This window comes from Primulina huaijiensis, chromosome 11, assembly GCF_012295235.1.
Source record: "Primulina huaijiensis isolate GDHJ02 chromosome 11, ASM1229523v2, whole genome shotgun sequence".
In the NCBI taxonomy this organism is placed as follows: Eukaryota; Viridiplantae; Streptophyta; class Magnoliopsida; order Lamiales; family Gesneriaceae; genus Primulina; species Primulina huaijiensis.
In genome coordinates, this window is record NC_133316.1 from 17,665,591 (window position 1) to 17,691,661 (window position 26,071).

The 26,071-nt window shown below is 36.2% G+C and overlaps 1 protein-coding gene and 1 long non-coding RNA gene across 3 annotated transcripts; both read right to left on the bottom strand.

The window, feature by feature from the left end:
• Window positions 1-1,899: 1,899 nt before the first annotated feature.
• LOC140989022 (transportin-1-like) lies at window positions 1,900-25,279 on the bottom strand. 2 transcript variants are annotated; one of them, XM_073458179.1, is made up of 29 exons: window positions 24,886-25,279; window positions 23,976-24,263; window positions 23,513-23,602; window positions 23,321-23,398; window positions 23,162-23,242; window positions 22,500-22,550; window positions 22,238-22,323; window positions 21,265-21,331; window positions 21,130-21,186; window positions 21,012-21,041; window positions 20,870-20,925; window positions 20,514-20,628; window positions 19,581-19,694; window positions 17,775-17,873; window positions 16,688-16,813; window positions 16,490-16,564; window positions 8,538-8,609; window positions 8,282-8,392; window positions 7,660-7,743; window positions 7,001-7,108; window positions 6,046-6,147; window positions 5,468-5,530; window positions 5,317-5,391; window positions 4,453-4,524; window positions 3,983-4,107; window positions 3,521-3,572; window positions 3,364-3,432; window positions 3,219-3,278; window positions 1,900-2,676 (listed from the first exon to the last, which is right to left on the bottom strand). In XM_073458179.1, the coding sequence occupies exons 1-29, from the start codon at window positions 25,075-25,077 to the stop codon at window positions 2,593-2,595; spliced, it is 2,682 nt and encodes an 893-aa protein (XP_073314280.1). In that variant the 5' UTR covers window positions 25,078-25,279; the 3' UTR covers window positions 1,900-2,592. The 2 variants fall into 2 exon arrangements, with proteins under 2 accessions (XP_073314280.1, XP_073314279.1); XM_073458178.1 differs by having other exon boundaries at window positions 20,514-20,627; window positions 20,866-20,925.
• Window positions 13,057-15,819, bottom strand: LOC140989023 (uncharacterized). The gene is made up of 2 exons (XR_012177406.1): window positions 13,432-15,819; window positions 13,057-13,223 (listed from the first exon to the last, which is right to left on the bottom strand). It is a non-coding gene; the product is annotated as an uncharacterized lncRNA (long non-coding RNA).
• Window positions 25,280-26,071: the final 792 nt, after the last annotated feature.

The window sequence follows — 26,071 nt, forward strand, 5'->3', positions numbered from 1 at the left end:
ACTGTCTTATGAGCCTATCTTTGTTCCAATAGTTTAAACCTTCCGGATAAATTTTAATTCAATAACAATAATAATAAATTAAAATTTTCAAATCTGAAATGTATTAATTACTAATTTGTCTAAAATTTTGACAATTCTATTTTTTCAAAATAGATTTTTTTTTCTTTACAAATGTTATGACGTTTTAAATTACAAGAGTTGACATGGAGAGAAAAATGATTTCTATATATTTGTTAAAGAAACAGTAAATGGGATTTATAGAGTACAAATGATTCGACTAATTTCACAAAAAGCTCAGGTCATAAAGATGAATGGTCTACCACCATAACAAAAAAATTTTCCACTAGAAAAATGGTAACCACTTGAAAATTCCAAGCAAAGGTAGTTCGATGATCTCATTCTATGAGCACTCATTTGTATGTTTGAACATCTTTATGCACATACCAATGAAACGTGGTATATAACATCACATATGATACTCGAATAACCTTTATCCTCTTAGACAAATCCAATCGACTAACAAGTGTTTAGAGTATACAGTGATTAAATACGTGTTTCATGACCACCATCAAATTTATGATCTAATCTTTTATATATTATAGTATATTCAATGTCTTTTATCTATACATCTTGATTTGAGTAAACATATAAATCTTTTTCAGAAATAATATAAATTACATTAAAATAAATATTTTTTTTACATGAAATTAATAAAAGCCCTCAGTCAGCAATTGGCCTCAGAAGGACATACTCTAACAGTTTGCAAATGTCAGTGTACTAACTCTTTGGTCATAATTTTTTGCTAAAAAAATAGATATTTCTCATGATTTTGTTTCAGTTATCTCAAGATCCTTTAAATTGCATCAAGATGACCTTGACTGCATATATTGATGTATCAAGCTAACTACAAGTACAATGTCTGGTTAGTCATGTGATATAGATAAGTTTCATAACAGTACATTCACTGGTTTCTTCTATCTCTTGGTTATTGCCCACGATGACAATTAGGGATGCAAAAGAATTAATCCATCTCGTTATATTTTCGAGTTGGTACGAAAAATATTTGATTTAATTCGAAATATCGAATTCAAGCGGAACTCAAAAATTTTTGAATTTGTTTTAGATGAAATCTAACCCATTGCAAGAACTGATTTTATTTTCAAATTATTTTTGAGAAAAAAAATTATCGGACTGACACATGTCTAAAATTTTAAAAATCACGAACATATATAAATACTTTAAACCTTTTGTTGTGATGCATAATGACATATACCGTTGTATCATAGTTAATATTACATATATTATTGGTATTTACCAAATAGAAAACCCCAATTTTTTTTAAAAAAATTGCTTTTTGTGTTTCATAAATTTAATCTTGATATAATATGTTCGTGTGTGTACATATAATATAATAGTTATAAAAAATTTTTGTATATAAAAAATAATTAAATTTATATAATAACGAATCGATAAAAGATTTCCAAGTGGTAAATATGGTAAGACTTCTCAATTTTCTTGCACAAACAATAGAACATACGAATATAAAAAATAAATAATATATATTATATATTATCAAAAACTCTCAATTAATAGAATATTTGGTTGTAAATCATATCATCAAGTACCCGCTGTAGTATCGGTTTACCGCTCTTATCTAGTCATAGTCAGGTAACTTTACTTTACCTGATATATGGGGAACCCAATAGAATTTACCTGAACCCGACAAAACCCGACCGGCGCCCACCCTTGTTAAAATCGTAAAAACCAATTTGAATCTGCGTGCTATAGCACTTTCCATCATTTGTCAGTTTCAGAATTATACTTCATCTAATTATTCCTAAATAAATAAATGATACAAATCCAGAAGATCATATATATGTCATAAACAAGAATGATTTGCAACAAAAGATAGAAGACTGAATCATGTATGTGAAGCAACCAATGAGGTGCCAAAATCAATGCATCTTGTCGTTTCTAAACTAACACATGGTCTTCCAAGAACCCAATCCATCTGAAAGAAAACCCAAAAATCATTGCTTGGAAATGGGACTCGGAGTACGACTTTTGATACCTTTACGCATACATTTAACTCATCCGACTAAAACACCACATTCAAAGCTATGTATATAGTTTATTGTTGTCACAAGTAAAACCGGATGGGTAACAATGTCAACATCTCTCAATACCCCCAAGAAATGTATTTGACGCGTTTTTCTGACAAAACTCGACTAGTTTTTACCCGACCAGAACCTCAAAGAATTCAGGAATGATGACCAAGAAGCCAAAGCTATATATCGAAACTCCAGATACCTCTAATATGTGTTCAACCAATGGAAGTGTAAAATTTTGACACAGCACGGCCCTGTCCAGGAAACCGAAGTCTCAGGCCACAGCTTCTAGTTTCCGATAAAAAGATTGCATAAACACTTCAAGCACTTCAATGAGAACACGTTGGAAAACATGACCCATCCCAGGCTGAAAATGGCTCTACAACTATCAGAAACATGCTTTAAATGAACGTACAGTTCTGAAGCAGTCATGGACGATGGTCTCCAGCATAGAACAAACAAACATTCATCACCATAAAGATTCCTATACTTGATACTTTGATAACCGTTCTTTCACAGGTGGCTCCAAGGCAGACATGCATTGTTCCCATGCTCCGTTTTTAAGCATCTGGCAATGTCTCAAGTGGTTGAGAAATGCGTCAGAGTTTTGTTAATTACCTCTCATCACATAAACAGGATCACATTCACATGATGCAAACCAGCACAAACATTTTTGTGTCTTCTCTTTTGAGGGTGGGTGTGGTGTGAACCGAATTAAATGCCACCAGCCGCCGCAAAAGGGGGAGGGGAGATCTGGGTTTTGCAACATATGCAAACATCGCATACATTTTTTTTGTCTTTTTATTCAGGGTGGGTGGGTGAGTGTGTAGGAACAAGACGCCACCTGCCGCCACAAAAGGGGGAGGGGAGATCTGGGTTTTGTAACATACTTGATGCCCATTCTCAACTAACCACTTTCCTCTTGAGTATTTCAGTTCATTATTTTCTAAAGTTTTTTTGACCGAGCATTGAAACTCTTTGCCAATTGAAGAGATCTGTGGTTTTACATTTTGTTGTGGAGTGGGGCATAAAAGTCTTGTTCAACGAAATTAAATATCAGGTTCTCGGTGATGAAAATGAGAACTTAAATATCAACAAGGAATCACTTACTTGTTTATAGCCATGTAGAACCTGGGAGACTTCATTATGCAAGTCCTCGCTCCTTATTTCCTAGGAAAGACAGAAGATGAGAAAGGGAAAAAAACATTTGTCCTTTTATACGGAAAGTTAGACACTACGGTTATAAGTGACTCACATGCCAACTTGCAATGGCCTTGCACATGAAAACAAGTGAATGTACAGCCCCAGATGGATTTGCTCTAACCTGACAGACATCAGACACACAAAGTGATGGGCGATATAAAAGTGACGGACTGAACCTCATTGGAGTATCAGCATAGGTAAATGCCTACAATTGCACATAGACCTCTAAAAGCATCTTCCTTTTCAATATCATCACGAATCCTGTAAGACAAACAGAGAGAAATAAAAGATTTGGATTAAGATAAAATGACAATTTAGATCTTATACACCAAGCTAACTTGCAAAAGTGAAAACAAATAAAAATATCTTGCACTTCATAGTCCTTATCAATGTACAGTTGGTAAACAACTTAGCAAATACGAAGTCACGTGCTATATTCAGTTAAAGACGGTTACAAATCTCTAGTTTGCAACCAGCAGTTTCACTAACAGGAGCATAAGCACAAGACAACTGTCGATCAAGAAATCATTCATTAACCATAAATGTAGAAATATAATCCATGAGTTTTCACGACCACATCTATTTCACATATGTAAACTTGATGGAATGAGCACTCCTGTACACACTGAAACTTCATTAATCATGAGTTAATCAAAAAGTAAATAACTTACATGGACAAAGCAATACACCATGACTGCATGAAATGATCCATGTGTGGTGAAACAAGCTCCGGACAAACCCATGCAAGTCTTCCAAGTGTAATGGCACTATTTTCTACGAGCGATTTGTTCAGGTCCTTCACAATGTAAATAAACCAAGAGAGGATTTGTCTAGTCAAGTTTGATTTTCTCTAATCTTTTCTGTGCGATGAGTTGCACTGAATGTGGCTTGGTACAATATTAGGAAAAGGAAAAAGGGAAACATAACTACTCTGATATCTTTAAATTTTCCCTGGCAAACAATAGAGATAAACCCAGATATTGCACTTTCCTCGATTTAACAATTTGGACAAAAATAAAGGTATAGATCGACAATTTACAAAATCAAGTTCAGGTTCAACGGAAAATGATTAAAGTTAAGCATAGGTGAGCCACAGAAAACTTTATAAAACAAAAGGTGAAGCAAAGAGGCAGCCGATTACCTTAGGATGTTGAAGGATTGGAACCAAGCATGAGATCACACTTAGAACAACAGGAGATACCTCCTTGTGAAACTGCAATTAAGAAAACAAAACCAAAGTAATCAAAAGCATTCCACAAACCAAAAAAAAAAAATACAATTAGCATGAACAGATTGAAAACAAAATGTGAATGACACATGAAAAATGTGATAAGCAACTTGAAATCGGTGTCTCCAGGAAAAAAAAAGGAGATGAAAAGAGAAGCTTTGCCATTGCAAGTTATTGTAACAGGAGTGATTGATTTAAACAGATAATTGAAAGCAACAAACTAATGGCATTGACTCACTTCAGGGGTAGAATTTGGTTGTTTAAAGCAATAATTTTGTAACCACCAGTTCTAAGAAAGCACTTCATATTTTAATGGCATCTCATAATATACTACAGCAACATACGGCCAAAGATTTCTTCTATTAAAGTATATAATTCATTTCCAATTTCTCTAAATTTTTTTAAACATATTGGACATTTTTTCATTGAATTACATTCGAAGAAGCAGAACATCTTCAAAACTCTAAAGTTAGTAAAGACACAAGTGAAGACCACAACCAATGCCGTCATGACCAACTCCAGCAAAAGAAAACATGGTGCTCAAACACATGAAAACCCGGAAGACAGGTATCAATGAAATCAGAATTTGAAAATTGATGAAGGATGCACATTATAATAGAAATGAAATGCTATAGGAAGAAAATGGCAAGTGTTAGCATGCGTCAAAATAATGTCATGGTAGTGCCAGCCTGGTTCTCTACATGAACACAGAAAATATTCCTAGAGGCATATTGTAAGCACAACAAATAAAGTTCTATGCAAAACAAATAGACATACCTTTATTGCAAGTTCTCCAATAGCCCAACATGCATTATTGGCAACAGACAAGGTTTCCTTCAGCTTGGGAGTGTTCTGTTATGAACAAACATTAATGAAAAACATAAAGCTAAAAAAGTGAAGTAATTAAAGAAAATGCTGGTCTACTTACCAATTGCTTGGCAGCAACATCAAGAAATTCAGATACACGAGAATGCAAATGAACTGGACAAACCTGGTCAAGTCAATAAAAACATCCTGATTATTGGATTGCACCAATATATAGCTTAATATAAATACGTTAGAATTTAATAGGGAGGAAGAGCGCAAACACGTGGTGCGCACTCCCGCACATATATGTGTGCATGTGCGCATGCAATACATACATAACATAGTTTAATTGCAATAAAATGTCACTATAGATAAAAACGTCGAGAAATTCATATAAACGAGATGCAAATAAACTGGACAAACCTGATCAAGTCAATAAAAACATTCTGATTATTGGGTTGCTCCAATATATAGCTTAATATAAATACGTTAGAAGTTAAATGGGAGGAAGAGCGCAGACACGTACATGCGCACTCCCGCACATATGTGTATGTATGCATGCAATACATGCATAATATTGTTCAATTGCAATAAACTGTCACAGGGAAGAGAGAATCTATAGACGCCCTCAAAAAGATCAGGATACAAAGAACATAGCTTGACAGGTGGATCGAAGCTTCGATATACTTATCAACTTACTCTAGCAAGATCCCCAAGCAATGCAAAAGCACTTTGGCGAATATCATATGCATCATCCACACAACACTGCAGTAGCATGTCTCTTAAATTACTCTGTGAAATCTACAACACAAATTATAAAGGGAAAAATGTTATAATACACAACCATATAAGCACGGATAATTCAGATCAGGAACTCTACCAAAAATAGATTTTTCCAAGTGGATATTCGCCTTTTTTTTGGATGCTATACCACAGTTATCCAACCTGACTAACTTTATTTTAAGATTTCAAATTATAAAACATTTATAATATAATACTAAACATATAAAGTTCAAAAACAAAATTTTCAGCCTGTAGCCACTAGGTTCCCATAATTCTTATATCATTAGTTTGCAATTCTTAAAGTTTAAAAATATATCAAGAAAAGTTAAATATAATACAAACTCAAACAACATATGATCATCAAAACATCATAAATTCCTGACTCTGAAACAAATGCTATCAATATCCACAGATATTAGAATTTGATACCTATATCATATCCAGTAACACTGCATATCCGGAAAATTTTGATTCGATAATAATGGATATTTGATCGAACTGATTTTTTGGATTAGATGTGTGGGATGTTTTGGATTCCCAGATTTTATGCACCCCGCTATTAGAATCTATATATTTTTTAAGTTAGTCTTGGGTGTTCTCTGGCCCTTCTTTATTACCTAATATATGTCTAGCGTACGCATATGCATTTTGGATACGTTCTCCCACAAATTAATGAATGAAAAAAAAGAAAGATTTTAAAGATTCAGATAGATTGACAGCGAACACTCTACACTATCAAATAATTATCATTTTTTTCGTCTCCATCATTTTCAATATTTCCCCCATAATAAACTAGAGGAAGGGCCCACATACACAAATACAAAGATATGGTGTGGTATCATGTAAAAAGGAGTATGGAAAATGGGAGTACCAAACTCTCTATCCCTGCACCAAGACCCTCAGCCAGGCCAGAGAGAAGATCCAAAGAGCAAACAATAAACTCTTTATCATACTGTGCACCAGCTGAAACAGGATCAACCTGAAAGAAAGCTTCAATCACTCGGACAAGTTTTAAGTGAGCAAATGTGTTGATTTTGCTCACTTGCTTCAAGAGTAACGCTATGTATAGAGCAGAATCAACACAGAATAGGACAAGTGCCACAGAAATGATCTAGATAAACATGAACACCAAATCAATATTCCACAAAAAAGGGTGGGTGGGCTCAGTAAGAATGGGGACCAGTACACTCAAAGTCAGATGCAGTCTCCAGTTGCAAATTTATATGATATTGCCAAACAAAAATACACAGAAGACACTTGCATATATTCTAAACAAGGGACATTAAATTCTTAATCATCATGTCTCCACAGGCTGCCTGGAAATCTGAAGAGTCTTGCATATCCAGCGAAAAAGTTAGAGCAAGACCACAGAATGATACTGGAAAGAGTATCTACATGATCAAATCATAAGGATGAAAGATTGAAGTTTAACATACATAGGTAAATTGTTGGTAAATACTTCTCTAGATGCCAACAAAATGACAACCTTGAGCCAATTACTCAGTGAAAAGATATCACGCAACATCAAACCTTAGCCAGTCGTTGAGTCTGGATGATATCGATGCATCTCTGAAACACTGGCTGTGCAAAATGCGAAAAACCAGCTCCTAGTGCCTGCCAAAAGAACACATTATTAATTCTGACTACCATCATAGCTAAGTCACAATCACGCAAAAAACAAAGTATTCAGTCAGAACAAAAACACACTGTTGAATCATGTGCATAGTCAATTTAAATGCAAAAAAAAGACTATTCTCTAAACATCAGAAAGTTTCCAGTAAAGTCTTAACAATGCTTCTGATTGCCAATACACATACAACTTTAACAACTTAGACAATCACAACAAAATGAAGAAAATTAAAAGTTGTGTCAGCATCATAAGATTATAAGCCATGTGTGAGATGAAAGAAAAATTGAGGGACAGTAAGGCAGTTGTTAACATAGTATAAAAAGACTTGGACTTGCGGACTTGCGGTATTTAAGCATGGTTTATTCAAAGTAAATGTCAGTGCCTTTGCCAGCTCTAATTATCAAGTTTCAAAAAATTTATCGCCATGATATACAAAATGAATCGAGTCATCAAATTTTATAAGAAGTTTAGATTTTAGAATGCTATTTTTTGATGTCGTCGCGTACAAGGTGATAAAAGTACCTGGGCTATTGATGTAAAGCATTCCAACAGTGGAAAAAGATCTTTGTCAGAATTCGATAGCTGCTGCCACTTTGCAATTAATGGGGGCATCAAGATTTCAAGATATTGGGGCTGCAATCATCAAAATATGAAGCAGCAATATTTGTTAATACGGTGCTGTGTGAGGGAGAGTTTATTCCTCCATGGACATAAAAAAGAAAATGAGTATAAAATGTAAATGAGGTAAGAGAAGTGAAAGCTTTTACATTAGTTTTACCTGATTTAGTTCCCCTCCAACAGCATCTGCTAACGTTCCAATAGCATCATATACAATTCTAAGGTTTCGTCTCTGTAAAATTTGATCTCAAATTTTACAAAAGAATAAAAAATTAAGAGTGCAGCAGAGAAGAAACTAGAAATTCAAGTGGAACTTCTAATGCACATGCATTAATAAAAAGTTATGATCTCTCATTTGATAGCATTGAAACAGAACAGAGCTGTAGATTAGTATCAAATATATTTGGTAATCTTTAATTAATTTCAATCTAGTTGATTTGATAGGCTAGCATAATCTCTTAATTTGGTCGGATAATATTATGTAGTTCCTTAATTCTTGGGATAGACTTTCCACTGGTGCATATTTAAAGGTGTAATCTGATTCATAAATAATATACACGAAATTCTCCTCTGCATGGTACCACGAGCCGGTGTTCCATTCCATTTCACCGATTATTTTTTCTCGTTTCCTCATCGTCTAGTCTTCGATGTCTTCAAAATCCTCTAGCGAAGCGTGGTCGGAAAAAATTCTGGGCAGATTGCGTCTCTTTCCGGAAACGAACTGTCTGCCCTACAAGTTACCTCTCATCGGCTTAATGGGAAAAAGTATCGGCAGTGGGCACAATTTGTAAAGATTGTGATTTGTGGCAGTGGCAAATTAGGGTATCTTACTGGTGATTTGAAGCACCCCAAGCTAGTCTGATCCCACCTACAATAACTAATTGGCCGGAATTCAATGGTTCTAGCCTGGTTAATCAATTCCATGTGCCCAATATCAGCCGTTGATATTTGTGGTTCATGACAGCCAAAGAAGTCTAGGATGTGGCGCGAAAGATGCATTCTGATCTATTTCGAAGCTGAAGGAAATGAAACAAGGATCTAATTTTGTGACTCAAAATTTCTCTGACCTTCATGATCTATGGCAGGAATTGGATCTATTCCTTGAGACCTCCACCATATGCGCTGACCATATTGTGAAGCTACGAGCCAATGTTGAAAAAGCAAGAGTTTTTGTAACGATTATGGGCCATTAGGATGAACCAACATGGGCCTCGGCCCATACCCATACACCACTACTGATCATGGGTCGTTAGGATGTCCAGCATAGGCATGTACTTATGCCCGGAGGTCCTGGGTTCAAGTGTTGGGGAAGGCGAAAGAAACCACTTTCCAGGAGTGGGATATTCTATGAGTGGCGGTGCATGGGCATGGGTCGAGGCCCATGCTGGACATCCTAACGACCCATGATCAGTAGTGGTGCATAGGTATGGGCCGAGGCCCATGTTGGTTCAGCCTAATGGCCCATGATCGTTACAAAAAAAGGCACTTTTTATTGTAACGACCATGAGCTATTCCGATCTTGGGCTTCCTCGGGGGCCTTGTCCCGTCTTGGGTTCCCAATAGGGCCTTTTCCCTCACGGGCTTTCTCATGAGTCATTACTCATAGAACTCTCCACACTTGGTTGGTGGAGCGGTACCTCCCCAAGTCTCGGACCCATGACCTCCTGGCATAAGTACATAGTTCAAAGAGACTTGGTACCAGTTGAGCTAAGGATTGCTGCCAAGATCTATATAAGTCTAAGAGGTCTTGGGTTCTAATCCTGGGAAGGTAAAAGCTCCAGTGCCTGGACTAGAGAAGTTCTATGAGTAATGACGCATGGGAAAGCCCGTGAGGGAAAAGGACCCAGTGGGAACCCCAAGACGGGACAAGGCTCCCGAAGGAGCCCGATAGCCCATGGTCGTTACAAAAAAAAGATCATGCATGAAAAATAATGGTGTTCGATTATTTTACGGTACGTTACGTATTTTCAAAGCTTTGATGATTTCAAGTTTGTTTTAAAAACGTTTTTTTGAATCCAACGAGTACGTTGCCAATACATAATAAAGTATGATTGATTTATGGACAAAACATGATAAAATAATAGAGGAAACAAGCTGGAACCGTAGGAATTTATCGTGAAGGAGCCGTGGGTTGTTGTTGGGTTGCAGATTCAAGTGGCTCGATCTCTATGCATGGGGCTTAGGGGTTCGACCAGGTCTCGAGGGAGGCATGGGGGATCTTTGACGCGCAAATTGTTGTACTTGGCTTCAGGAGCTTCGTTGCTGGGTTCAGGGGCTTGGGCTGGTCTAGGCTGGGTCTGGGCGTGGTCCAGGGTCGGTTAGGGTTAGGTGGGCTCGGTGGTGGCTCGGCTGGAAGTGTCCTGGTTTTGGCTAGGAGTCCTTGAGCGTGAATCACCATGTGTAAAGATTTTGGTTTCGGTTTTTTCCAGCAGGGTTTGAGCGAGATAGGGCTAGGTTCTATGGGTCAGGGCTGGTTAGGAGGGTGCCTAGGTGGGTTGGCTCTGGGTTGGCTCGGGGTGGCTCGACCGTGGCTCGAGTAAATTGGAAGATGGCTCGGGTGGTTCGATAAGGGGTCATATTTCGAATTTAATAAGGAAAAAATTGAAACCATGGGACCACGAGTGTGATTCATGGCTCACAAGGGTAGAATAAATAATAAAAATGTTATGTTTAGTTGGGATCAAAATAACGAGTTTTGGATTTATTTGGGATAATCGCCACACAAAACGTTAAATAAAGAATTAATTGAAAAGCCTAGTTTTAAGCTTTATAAAATTATGAAAAATTATATTTAAGCTTAAATAATTATTTAGAATAATCCCATGTCATTGAATGTGAGAAAAAGATAAATTCGAGAATTTTTACGTCCAGGGACAAAACGGTAATTTTACACTTAGGAAAAAACGAAAACGCTTGGCAGCGTCCCGAAGAATCATAATGCTTGTAAAATGATGATTTTGATGATAATATGTTATTTTATGATTTTTGGAAAAGATGTGCAATTTATACTGTTTAAAATGTTATTTTTGGAAAGTTATGCTATTTTATGATTTTTAAAGGAAAGGGAAAAATATTTTGAGTGATGTGAATTGACTGTGACAAATGATATATGATATGTGGGGGATCCGTTTTAAGAAGGAACGGTGAACTTACAATTTTGTGGGGATGTCGTGAGAGGAAAAGGCCCCAGAGGAAGCCCATTTATGAGAGAAAGCCCCAGAAGGAGCCCATCTATAGGAAAGGCCCCGGAGGGAGCCCGTCTATGGGAGAAAGCCCCCGAGGAAGCCCCGACGATCGTATTTCCACGGTGGAGCCTAGTGCACACCCCCATGGACCATGTGGAGCTAAGACTGCAGTCGACCAAAGGATAAAAGTTATTAACTTTCAAGCATCAAAATTCACCCAAAATGATATATGATTGAAAGCTTATGATTAAAATGATTTTATGATATATGATTCATGGTGATGATTAAAGCTATTTTTAAACTGATTTATTTATGCTCAAAGCTTATTTTAAATGATTTAGTTATGCTCAAGGGTATTTTAAAATGATTTTACGATTTATGGTTTATTTATTTTTAAAAGCTATTTTAAATAAAATATGATTTTTAATGCATGTGATTGTATATGTATTATTTGCTATCCATATTTAGAACGTGCTGAGTTTTTAGACTCACTAGGTTTGTATGATGCAGGATTTGATGATTTATGGGAGGCGTTGACGATTGAGTGGATCGAGTGCAGCAGTACACACCCGAGGACCTATATGTTTCCGCACTAACTAGATAGGTTAATGATTTAAAGATTTATGTTAAGGATTTTTATTATAGATGTTTTTATGCTTCATTTATTGTTAGTTGATCTTTTAAAGGTCGATTTAAGAATTTTGGTTAATTGATGATTTAGGATTTATTTTATGCACTTGATAATTCATATGTTAATTTATTATGATTGTTAGAAATAGTAGAGTTATTTTATTTAGTATTTTAGAATTTATGATTAGAAAAAAAAATCGAGGTCGTTTCAGTTTTTGACTTTCTGGCAGGTCTTAACAACAATAAGGATGATGTTCAAGGACGTGTGGTGTCGCGTGATCCCTTTCCCTCACCTGAAGATGCTTTTGCCGAAGTGCGACGTGAGGAAATGTGTCGCGAAGTGATGCTCCCTGATGATAATAACCTCTCCCCAGCAGGTTCTGATGCTTCTGCCCTTGTGACAAACAAGTCTTCAAACCACCCTCAACGTCATGGAAAACGTCCCTGGTATGACCACTGTAATCGTCCTGGTTATACCAAGGATACGTGTTGGGATATATATGGGAAACCACCAAATTGACAGCCGGAAAAGATGACTGATAGCCGTGCTCTTCAAACTTAATCAACCCAAGAGCAGCCGCGCATCTCTGAAATTTCAGCACCTTTCACTAAGGAACAAATTGAGCGGATTGAGGAATATTGTCGTCTTCTTCGCCAAACAGCACTTAATCCTTCTTATAGCCCTACTGTTGGGTCATGCTCTCTAACCCAATCCGGTAATACTCACTCTAGCTTTCATTCTAGTGTTCAAAATTACTGGATTGTGGACACCGGAGCTTCCGACCCTATGACAGGAGACTCCCATTTGTTTTGCACTTACACTCCTGTTCTGGTCGTACTACAGTAAAAATTGCAGATGGTTCCTTTCTTTTGTTGCTGGAATGGGCGATGTTAGATTATCTACTAATATTCTGCTGAAATCTGTCCTTCACGTCCCTGCATTGACATGCAACTTGATCTCCCTTAGCAAATTGACCTTTGACAGTAACTGCGTAGCTAAATTTTTGTCTCTATCTTGTCAATTTCAGGACCTATCAGAGTTGCGGGTACAATCACAAATATGAAAGACTTCAATCATTTGTCGATATCAGATGTTGTTAGAGATTTCAAGTTTTTATTATCTTGATGACGGTGTATTAGTTCAATCTAATTTGCGGATTACTCATCCGCTTCTTTTGTATCAAGATTACATTAATATATAAATTTAAAGTTTCCTATCAAAAAAAAAAATTTCAGGACCTATCTTCTGGGACAACGATTGGCAGTGCTAGGACTCACAATGCCTTTACTACTTCAAGAATGTTTCGTCAAATTGTAGCCAGTCTCTGGTGTCTTAAGTTGTTTCAGATTCTGGTTCTAATAATGGGAAAATTATGTTATTGGATGTCTTGTGAAGTGTGTCAATTAGCAAAACATACTTGGATCTCTTACTCTCCCAAGCCGTGTACCCCATCTACCCTTTTTTCCCTCATCCACATTGACTTATGGGGCCCCTCACAAACTTCTCATGGCAAATGTTGGTTTGTAACTTTCATAAATGATCACACACGGGTTACATGGGTTTATCTCCTTCAAAATAAATCCGACACTGCCCATATTTTTAAAGAATTCCATAAGATGGTACAAACTCAATTTAACACCAAAATTCGCATGTTTCATACTGATAATGGCATGGAACACTTCAATAGCATTCTTGGCAGTTATCTGTTGGAACATGGGATCACATACCAAAGCTCTTGTGTTGATACCCCACAACAAAATGGAATTCCTAAATGAAAAAATCGTCATTTGTTAGAGGTTGCCCATGCTATAATGTTTGCCATGCATGTTCCTAAGTACCTATGGGGAGATGCCATTCTCGCCATTGCTTTCCTCATAAACCGCTTACCCAGTCGACCATTAAACTTTGACATACCACAGTCACTTCTTGTTACTCAGTTCCCACAAATTTCTAACTCTCGCCTTCTATTGAAAGCATTTGGGAGCACATCTTTTGTCCACGTTCATGAATAAAATCATAGCAAACTTGATCCTAGAGCCCTCAAAATTGTATTTGTTGGCTACTCTTCAACTCAAACAGGTTACCATTGTTACTTTCCCCAAACAAAAAGAACTTATGTTTCTCGTGACATAACCTTTTTCAGCACACGCCATATTTCTCTCCAACTTCGCTTCAGGGGGAGATATCTGATAAAGCTTGTTGGAATACCCTACCTTTTCTTGGTGAAAATTCAAATACCACAACCATTCTCATTCTTGATCCGACTCTGACTATATCTACTATAGTTTCCCCAGTACCAGAACCAAGAAAAGAACCCACGCCACAACTACAGGTCTATTCACGACGAAACAAATCTCGGAATGGGGAGAATATTGCAAAACTGAAGCATAACCAAGAATCTGATCCGATGGTAGATCTGAAGTCAGGTACAACTCTTGATCTCAACGTCCCTATAGCTATAAGAAATGGTGTGAGATCCTGGACTCAAAATCCCATCTCTGATTTTATCTCATATCCGTTTTTGTCTTCCTCATTCCGTGCTTTTACTTCAAAGTTGTCGTCATGATCCCCGGGACTATTCAGCCCTTGATGCACCTGAATTGCAAACAACCATTCTTGAAGAAATGAGAGGCTTAAGCCTTAAAAGAAATAAATACATGGAAGTTGGTGGAGCTTCCACAAGGAAAGAACGCAGTGGCGTGTAAATGGGTGTTCACAGCCAAATACAAAGCAGAAAGATCTATTGAAAGGTACAAAGCAGGATTGATAGCAAGAGGATTTACTCAGACTTGGATTGATTACAATGAAACATTTGCTCCAGTTGCTATGCTCAATACATTTAGTATCATTCTATCATTAGCGGCTAATATTGATTGCCCTCTGCACCAACTTGAAAAATGTCTTTCTCAATGGTGAACTAGAGGAAGAAGTCTACACGAGCCAACGTCCGGGTTTTGAAGAAACTCTGGGAAGACAAACTGTTTGCAAACTCAACAAGTCTTTGTATGGACTAAACCAGTCTCCATGTACTTGGTTTGATAGATTCTCCAAGGTCATAAAGTGGTTTAAATATGTACAAGAACTGGCAGATCACACACTCTTTGTTAAACACTCTGAGAAAGGAAAAATCATTGTCCTCATAGTATATGCCGTTGACATAATCCTTACCGGAGATGACAATCAAGAAATGGAGGATATTAAACTTTTGATAGCAAAGGAGTTTGAAGTAAAAAATCTTGGAATTCTAAAGAACTTTCTAGGGATGGAAATTGCTAGAAGCAAGAAAGATGTATGTTTCCCAAATAAAATACACTCTGGATCTAATGGAAGAAACAGACGTGTTGGGTCGCAAACCGAGTAGGACACCAGTTGAACAAAGGAATAAAGAAAAAATGTAGGAAGGAGCACCAATGGATACTGGAAGATACCAGCGTCTCTTTGGGAAACTTATTTATCTCTCTCGTAATCACCCAGACATTGCCTTCGCAGTGAATCTCGTAAGCCAATACATGCACGCACCTTGTCAAGGTCATTTGAATGCAGTATATAGAATCTTGAGGTACTTGAAACAAAATTCCGGGAGAGGTCTTTTATACGCAAAGAGATCGAAGAGTAAGAGGATTCACCGATGCAGACTGGGCAGGTTCTATCACTAATCGAAAATCAACATCAGGGTTATTGCACTATGGTCTAGGGAAATCTAGTAACATGGCGTAGTAAGAAACAGTCTGTGGTTGAAAGTAGTGCAGACGCAGAAAACAAGGCTATAGCACATGGATTGTGAGAAACCATCTGGATAAAAAAGTGATGCAGGATTTTAAAATCAAGTGTGAGTCCAATGCACCAATATTGTGACAATAAGTTTACCAATAGCATAGCTCACAATCCTGTGCATCATGATTGAACTAATCACTTCAAGATGGAAATGTTATCAGCATTGAATATGTTCCTACCACTCATCAACTCGCGAACATCCTCACAAAAGTACTTCCGGAGCAAACTCATGAGTTCCTCATAGGCAAGCTTGGTTACTTCAATACCTATTGACAAACTTGAGGGGTAGTGTAGATTAGTATTAAATATATTTTGCAATATTTAATTTCAATCTAGTTAATTTGATAGGATTGCATAATCTCTTAATTTGGTAGGATAATATTGTTCTAGTTCCTTAGTTCTTGGGATAGACTTCCCAAGGGTGTATATTTAAAGATATAATATGATAATGATCAATAAATAATATACAAGAAATTCTCCTTTGTTCTTCTCTGCAAGAACACAATAGGAACAAAAGTCAACCTGATATTTCCCAAAGGCACACATTAAGTGCCTAAGTATGATGTCTAATTGTGATACCAATTCTCCTGCAGCCTCCTGCGTATTAAAGAAAATGTTACGGCCAATGGGAACTGAATTCCCATTCACTTCCAGTAGCTGTGTTTAACAGCTAGAGAGGTGGATTAGAAAGAAGGACAGCAAAATTAAAAACAAAAAAACCTCTTCGAGTGTCGCAAAAGCAGAACATGCAGCCTCTTGCACCCGCTTGTTATCATCCAATATTCTCCGTAACAGCCCAATAAGAATTTTGTCAAACTGTTCATGACCTTCTTGATGGGCAGTACCCTGGAAAACAAACAAATTGTTCTGAATCTAGAAAACCAATTATCACACGGCAGGAAAAAAAATATGCGAAACAAAAATTAGGTGGCACATTAAACTAACTCGAGCCATATGAAAATATCTATGTATCAGTCAACCAAGAAATAGCAACTCCACTAAAAGAAGGGAATACAGAGGACCCATGCTAGGATCGCTCAGTCAATAGTGGGAGAGGAAAAACTGCTCTGCCTGGCCCGACCTCCTAAACTAAAATTACCACTTCTGTTGAACTAATGAATTAAACGAGTATCATTTCACTACTTTCAAGGCAACACATACTCCAGTTTGAACAACACTAGCTAACTGTTACAAAAAAACTGGAGTGGTAGATTACTGCAACAAAGAAAACTAGCTCCCGCACAAGACGCGAGTGTGTAAGGATTTTTCATCATAAGCTTAAAGGTTGCTTTCAATACAAGATGCCAGGACCAAACTAACGTTAATAACCACAGATATCTTTTAGATATATTTGTGCCACATGTATACGAAAACTGTGGCATGTTATTACACTTCAACGACTCACTGAAATCAATTATATATTCACCAAGGCATTTGTCAAAACAAGAACTAGCTTTGCAACAACTAGGCAACTTGATGAAGTAAATACGGCTCAGTACTCCAAATATAAAAAGAAATCCAACATAGATTTAAGGGGACAAAAGCAGTACAGGGACTCTTTCATGTATCAAGCAATCAATTATTTTAAATAACTAATTCCAACAACTGCCATTTACTCTTAAATCCAATTTTACCAGTTTTCATTTATAAAATATTATTCAAAAAAATGAACATCTAGAAATCATTAAAAGTTAAAACAATCCAAAGAGCGCAGTGTGGGTGGAGTTCTTTAGAGCATCATAACAGCAAAGTCTAAGATCCTTCTCTATCTCAAACAAAAAATAACCAGACAATTATTTTATATTACCTGTACAATATATTTGCTGAAACGGGAAATTGTCCAACAAGATATACTCCGTATAAGGGGAAACTTGTCATCCAGCAGTGGAATCAGAAATGAAATAATCTGCAAGTCAAAAGAATATCAATTTATCTAGACAAATTAGGATAAGGAAAAAAGAAAACGCTGAACCAGTCTTCATAATTGAGTTAAAAAAAACACACATCCAAGAAATGGCCAAGATTTGAACAAACTGGTATAATATCACGCCATCAAAAAACATAGACAAGAAAAATTCAAGGACAAAAAAATCCAGTAATAGTGTTATAATTGGTAAGTCTGAGCTTCACATCCAGAAGACCAATGTTCAGCCACTGAAATTGTAAGACAAACTTTTACCACAACATACATAATGCTGATAACATGTATCATAAAGAGCAAATAAAACAAAATGATCATTCCTCGGAAAAACCAGTGGGAAAATAGCATTCATTTAAAAGCCAAACAAAAAATATAGATAATATAATAACAAACAAAGCATTTAGAAAGAGATATTCATGGTAGATAACTGCACCTTGTAACTTCTGGTAGAATTTCATAGCTATTTCAGAACAAGAGATATTATCTTAATTTTCACATTTGTTGAATTGTAATCTGAATTGTGCAACATGGGTCCTAAAAGAGAGTTTTAAAGGGTAATTTCCTCCTTCAGATAAGAACATTTAACATACACTCAAATCTAGGTGCTGAAACTTGGGTTACAATTGTTGGACAGCGATTCCCCATGGGGTAGAGAAAATACGAGAGCGAAGAGGACAAAAGAGTTGAAAGCAATATTATTAGTCACGAATTAAAAACAGGGTCTTTTTGGATAAGAAACAAAAGGCTGAACTGGTACACATTAGGGGAATATCCTCGAGCAGTATTAACAAGAGAGCCCGATATCTTACCAACCGATATAAAGTTGGTCAATAGACAATAATAGGGGAAGTGAATCGCTAACTAAGCTAAGTGAAAAGAAGCCAATTCCTCTATTATTGTGAAAGATCCAGGGATGAATGACATACTTATTTTTCTATATTCCACGGAATCAAGGGCTATCCTTTGCAGTTTTTCGTTATGTTGTACCTCTTCCCTGCCTTACTTCATTGACATGAAAATCTTAGCAAAGCATCACTGCAGTCTGTTATTTAAATCACCAAGGTCAATTGTTGATTACTAACTGAAGTTCACCCTTAGGTAAGGTCAGGTACTTTCACTAAAGTTCCATGCAGGTCTGAAAACCTTAATATCTGATGATTTGGCCCCTGCTACCCACAAATCTGCAGCTAAAGCGTAATTGAGTTCATCCTTTCATCACCCAGGCAATTATCGACCCCCACAAAATTTCTAACATTTTTGTTTCCCAAATTTTTTTGTAGAAGATAACCAATGACAAACAAGTTGAGATATATAATACAGCATTGGAGTAGCCAAGATTGTTATATAAATAACAAAACTGGAACGGAAATCATAGATGACATAAAATCTTAGTTACGGTGTTATGCCCATAAAGCATAGTTGTTTGACATATTGTAAAATGTGGTTAACTTAATGGAAAATCATGCACTTAAAAATATATGTTTCGATACATTCAGGAACAAAGAAATGTAAAATATGATCAGTAGAAAGTAATTTCACGACAATATTATAAGTATTGAGGAGCTAAGAATGTCAGGTTACTTAGAAAACTTGAGAAGGGAAAAAAATGTGATATGCGCAGGGTGGGGGACCGATTTGTATCAAATGCAAAACTACAATATCATTTCTGACTAATTTTATAAAAACATTTACCTCTGACAAATGGGGATACAGTCCATTAATGCAACCCTCACCTATAGCACCAAGAGCTAAAACTGCAGCTTCCCTGTCTTTCCAAGCTTCATCACTGCCAGTGGTCAACTTTGTCTGCATAAAAAAGAAAATGCGAAAATTACAAAAGCTCGAGAAGTCATCAAACCATAATAAAATTGGATGATTAATTTAAAAAGCAGAAAGTATGAAAATCATCCTCTCAAATTGTTTTGCCAACTAGCATCAATAATTGCGAGCATTTCGCTCTTCATTCTATGGCCCGTCTCCACAATTAATAATTGAAAACAATACATTAAAAAGCATACCAAAGTAAAAAAGTTGGATACAATCTATCTAACTGAATTAAAAAAGTTGGATACAATCTATCTAACTGAATTGCTTAACGAATAAGATCAATTAAATGCACAACATTTTCATTTATTTACATGAACTGCAGAAATTTGTATTCCCGTAAATATTCTCTATAAAATATTTTAAAGTAGATCAGTAAATTGTTATGCAATTTCTCCATATTCACTATGAGTGTTGCAATTTAAGAAAGATTGAAGTGTGTGTGTGTGTCTCTGTGTGTGTGTGTGTGTGTGCATCAAAAGGCATACAGCCCTCTAAAGTTATGCTTAAATGTGTCGTACTCTTTCCTTGTGGATAACTTTTATCCAAAACCATATGATGCAATTTGTTCACAGAGATTAGAAAAAGAGAAAACGAAAAAGGAAATCAGAGCAATGCAGCACAAATGACAATACAGAGGATCTAACATAGTAATGCATGAGATTACATGCATGCGTGTAATGAGAGTATTTCGTCCCTGGAAATTTAGTCAGGTCAAAAGTAAAGATAATAAAGTAGAGAAACTAGTAAGGGAAAAACAAAGAGCATAAGCTACACTAAATCGTCAAGCAACTTAAACACCTCAATAATGGGCATCAACGTGGGTAAGATATCATCCCCAAAAACATTGGAGAGAAAATCCAGAGCAGCTGCGCTGCACTTTCTTAAATTCCAAACATTCACAATGTCATCATCCTGAAATTAAAAAAATCCATACAACTAATTATAATGTGTTATAAACTTCATTTAAAAAATAGAATTGACAATCATGTGGTCAGGACAAGTTCAAGGTCATCCACTACAATAAAACCAAACCAGATAAATACTCACAACTCCAAAAAAATCAACTCAAGTACACACAAAAAATAAATTAAAGAAAAAAAACCAAAGTTTCTCCCTGGACAATAAGATAAGATAAGCAGTTAATACACACCTCATCTTCTGCGTCCTCTGATCCATGAAAACGTGACGAATGGAAACGAGGTTTCAGATCCTGGGTTAAATAATAAGTGCGAAAATTGTGATTTTAGTCAGTAGGGAATTTCTGAAGTAACAGTAAGAAAAAAATGACAAATAAACCTGATCTCGATCAGGAAGAGATCCATCCTCCTGCAGCGAAATGGTGAAAAAAAAACAGCATTAATTTCCATTAATGTTTGAATCAAGATGAAGTCCAGATATGAAGTAGACTACGAACCTCAGCTTCCAAAAGTGATTCATCATCATCAGCGTAAGCCATGTTTGAAAGCAAAACCTACACAAGTTGTTTAAATTCATTGAAAGATATAAAAAAGTAGCATCAGATGTAATTAGAGCCTGATGGGGGACATACTGGAATAAGGCGTGGTAAAAATTCTCTCAAGTTTTCAGGGGGCAATTCAGCTTCGCAGTAAGTTGACCTGTCGACCAAAACCAGCTACTTAAGTACAGAACTCAACACTACAGTGTTGAAAAGGCATTACCAAAACAATAACAGATATGGGAGGAAAGGAACTGGTAAAGGACCAAAAGTAACAAAATAATGCAAATGGACATTCAAGTTAAAGCTTGGGCATCTTTCAGAAAGACGGCGGGCTAAATATCTTAAGAGATCTGCTCAGAACATAATCATTTTTGAAGTGTTCAACATGATAAATTAGCATTAGCTGCCTTTGCACTCCCGTAACCTAGTTGACTATGTCATTTCTAACATTCATATCTTGTTCCAGTGGGGTGGAGTTAATAAATGAGATTCGCAAGTATATACCCCTATTACTCCAGTAATAATCAAATGAGAAATATGTTATTAGCCAAAAGGATACAGCGTTTGACACCTGGACACAACAATGTATTGAAGAATATGGAAGAATTATCAAAGGCATCATTTCATCAAATGTAAAAAGATTTGGAACTCTAAAACCTACACATTGTAGCTCGAACGGCTAAACGTGTGCATTCAGAGATAGATACAAGTAAAAAAAGAAATTACTTTGAAACCAAAACATCAAATATGTTATCAAAATAATGCGGAACATAAAAAAGAAACAAAGTAATCATGAATAATCCAACTTAATTGCTGTGAGCTTCAAAAACATGCCAGGTGAAATCACAATAAGGCGAGTAGAAAGCAAAAAAATATCGGATCAACTCACAAGATGGCATCCCCTACTAAATATTAAAACCTAATGCATATGCAAATTAAACATGGAAATTTACCTCTAGTTACGAACAACAATGAACAGAACACATACTTTACGTCTAGTTACAAACAACAAAGAAACAGCACGATAATGCCAGGCACATAATGAACAGAACAACTATTTTACCAAAATTCACAAGCTTCTAGAGCCACTTCATCATCGGGGTCCTTGTTGACTATCAATATATATTCGATTACATTCCTTAGATGTGGCTGCAGAAGGTTATCTAATTAATACAAGGACAGCAGAAGAAAAGTTTTTGGGATATTACACACCCAAAAAAATAACAGATCAAATTTAGTTATGTATTTTAGTATCAGAAAAGATTGAAGGTGACTTTTAAACTGAACATTGAAGAAAAGTGAGCACGACGAGAAGAAATGCACACCTCCAGGACAGCTGCACGAACTTCAACTAGCTGAACAAAAGCAGAACACACCTGTTCCACAGAAGGGCAAAAAATAAACGAACACACCTGTTAATAGAACATCACAAAGAAAAGGAAAAAAGACACCTACATTATCACAGGCAACTTTCACAAACTAAGCTCTCAAAGTCCACCCAAAATAAAAATCACGGACAGCAGGAATATGAAAAGGGGAAGTTAAAGAAGTTCCAAAAGAACGCATGCAATCACAAAAGCTCAACAATCCGTCGATGGATAGACACGTATGTATGACATATTGAACAAGTCTGATCCCATAGATCCATTTACTTTCGGTGGAGCTGTATTTTCATACAGGAATTGTTGCCAAAGGCTTCATATATTCCTTATGGAGTAAACAAAAGTCCGCACTTGTCATTTTTCTCTTAGATGAACATATGGTGATTATAGGATTCCCAGACTGCTTGCTGACAAATCAATTCAGTATGACCAAAGATTCAATGTATAAATTAAACCATCATCCAAAAAGAAAAAAGTGTGAGGAAGCGCGAAGCCGGCATGAATAGTTGAGGCGAATGGTGATTTCATACTTCAACACAAATGAAAAGTAAACAATCATTTGATTTTTATCCAATTAACAACTGATAACTGAAAGAATCGCTTACCAACTTCCTAACTTCTGGAGCAGTGTCATTAGAAAGAACAAATAAACCTTGCAAATATTTGTCCATAGATGAATATAAGACCTGTAAATTTCATAAAAAAGTTGTCACATGCAGAAAAAAGATAAAAACTGGAAAAGTAACTAATCCAGTTGAACTCACTGTAGGCATTAGCATGATGTACTGATTCACAGAACCCAAGGAAAGCTTCCTCAATGTAATGTTCGGTGATTGGAAAAGCTGTTTGCACAAAATAATACAAATTAAGATAATGAGCCCATGGGTAAAATATGTCTATTTACTCAATGGACAAACAGGAAGTGAGAAGCAATGTATAAATAAACTAGTGTGAACCTGGAGGAATCTTGGTAGAAAAACGTCAATGGGTCGTTCAGATAATCCAGGAATATCAGAATCAAGCACATGGGGCGCATCCTCACAAATCTATGTCAAAACACGTCAGTAAAGCATTGGACCTTTATATGAATCCTGTCTCCAATATTATTCTCACATTAAGTAAGAACGACTGTGGCGGAAAGGGTAAAGGACCCGGATGCTATAAAAAAGGTACAATGGTTTCATGCTTAAATGTATATTTGATCAAGATAATCACAACGGAGAAATGCCTTCACAATATCAGACATCAACCATATGCGTCCAACAAAGCTATAGAAGTATGTAATGGTAAAATGTAACTCATTCAGATGACCCCAAATAGTGCATGAAGGACTTTTCACATGGTTGGTCTATAAAACAAAAGCCAAAATCTGAGGGAAAGTGATTCAGGAGTGACTTTAAATATAAAGACAATCCATACCTTAGACAAAGCATCCATAGCACCTTCTATGTGATTGAAATCATTACTATCTAAGCACTTCACAAGTGCATGCAGCAATTCAGGCCATCCTGCTACTCCTCCAATCTGAACAAAAGTACTGATGATAGTCCCAGCCGTCGACCTGATTTGCCTATCTGCTGCTCCAATACAAGGTAACAACTCTGACTTCAGGTATTGCTGGTTTGTAGGCGGCATAGTCTTTAATGCGCTTCTAAGGTTATTTTTGAGAAGCAACCCTGCTGCTTGCCTAATTTCAATCGATTTCCCCTGCAATATCATCCACCCGAAAGTTAAGACAACATAAAATTTCATTCTGCAGGTCCATGGGCATAGATATCTAAAATTAAGCATTTTCTTAAGAGTATCTACTCCACAGGTTAAGCATCCTTGACCAAACTGTAAAGCTCATATAATTAGTTCTTGATCCCCATATCATAGTTTTTTGAATGTTTCTGTGAACATAGAAACACACCTGTCCTACTATCACCACACCTAGTTAATAATACTAGGCATCCAAATTGCCAAGAGAATATCACAACCCAAATCACAAAACATTCTCCAGTTTTCATTCACCGCTTAATATGCTCAATTATTACACTTTCATACAATAGGCATTACTTACACAGCTTTCAGTAACGTAAACATGCAGTCCCGCCTACCATATAGTTCCCTCGTTATACATAGAACAATCTATAATTGCATTTAAAATAGCAGAATCTCCTGCTACGCCTCTGCCACCTCCAAAGGGACTGAGGCGTGAAACAATTACATTCATCACAATAATAGTTGCCCAATTTCATCGTGGTATAGAATTCAAAACGTAACTTCTCAGAAACGGTGAGCAAACATAACCAACACAAGTTCAATGTCTAGGTAACTAAAAAGAGACCTCCATGCGCGCTAAAATGAATGCCAGGTAATTGTTGAAATCAGGAAACTGAGAGTACTGCTGGAGTTTCTGGTAAATATGCGACTTTTCACCGGAAGACGGAGACATCTGATGCTCCATAAGTCCACAGATCTCCCGCAGTCCCTCGTCCTGCGGCCGCCAAGTCGATGTTTCGCTCCCGCTTGACGCCATTGTCTTCTTTCCTAAGCAAATTGAAGCCCAAATTTGGTAGAAAAAATTCAATCAGCGATCGAAGAAAAGCTTTTGACGGATTTCCGACGCCAATTCAGACAAAAAAACGAGGACCGGCGAATGATTTTTGAATACTATGTTTCGAGGAGACGCAAGCTGAGAGCAAAGAGATTTGGGCTTGCCTTAGTGGAGGCGGGATTTGGTGCGAGCAGGTGTAGGAGAGCATATTATGAACCGCCGATGGGAAATTTTCATCATTAAAAATTAACTTTATTTACCATTCATATCGTTAAAATCATCAAATCCAAATATATTATTAATTTTTTATTATATATATTGTTATGAGTAGGTCTCTTGTGAGACGGTCTCACGAATCTTTATCTGTGAGACGGATCAACCATACCTATATTCACAATAAAAAGTAATAATCTTAGCATAAAAAGTAATATTTTTTCATGGATGACACAAATAAGATATATGTCTCACAAAATACGACCCGTGAGACTGTCTCACACAAATTTTTGCCTATTGTTATATGTATGTTAATTATACCATATTATTTTTAATTTTCCAAATTGTTCTTACATAAATTTTTTTCTTCAAAATTGTTATTGCAACTTATTTTCAATATTATTTTTCTCAAATTACATTGGTTGTTCAATAATTTCTATCAATTATTATTAAATTAACGTAGAATTAAACATTTAATGAAATTAAAACTTACACTAATGTTTTTTTTTCAAAATTTTCAAATTTTATATAAATTATGATTACGTGAAAATTTATAATAGTTAGAAGACTTTCGTATTTTAGAAAATAAAATCACACATCAGCACAAGTGTCACGTTTTGATTGCTTTGTAGTGACAATTATTACATATAACAATCTCTCTCTCAATAATTGTACTCCTTGCAATCAATGAGAATCAAACTTATGACCCTGACTTTGATACAAATTATAGGACTGAGCACTTACCGCTTTGCCGAAAACTATA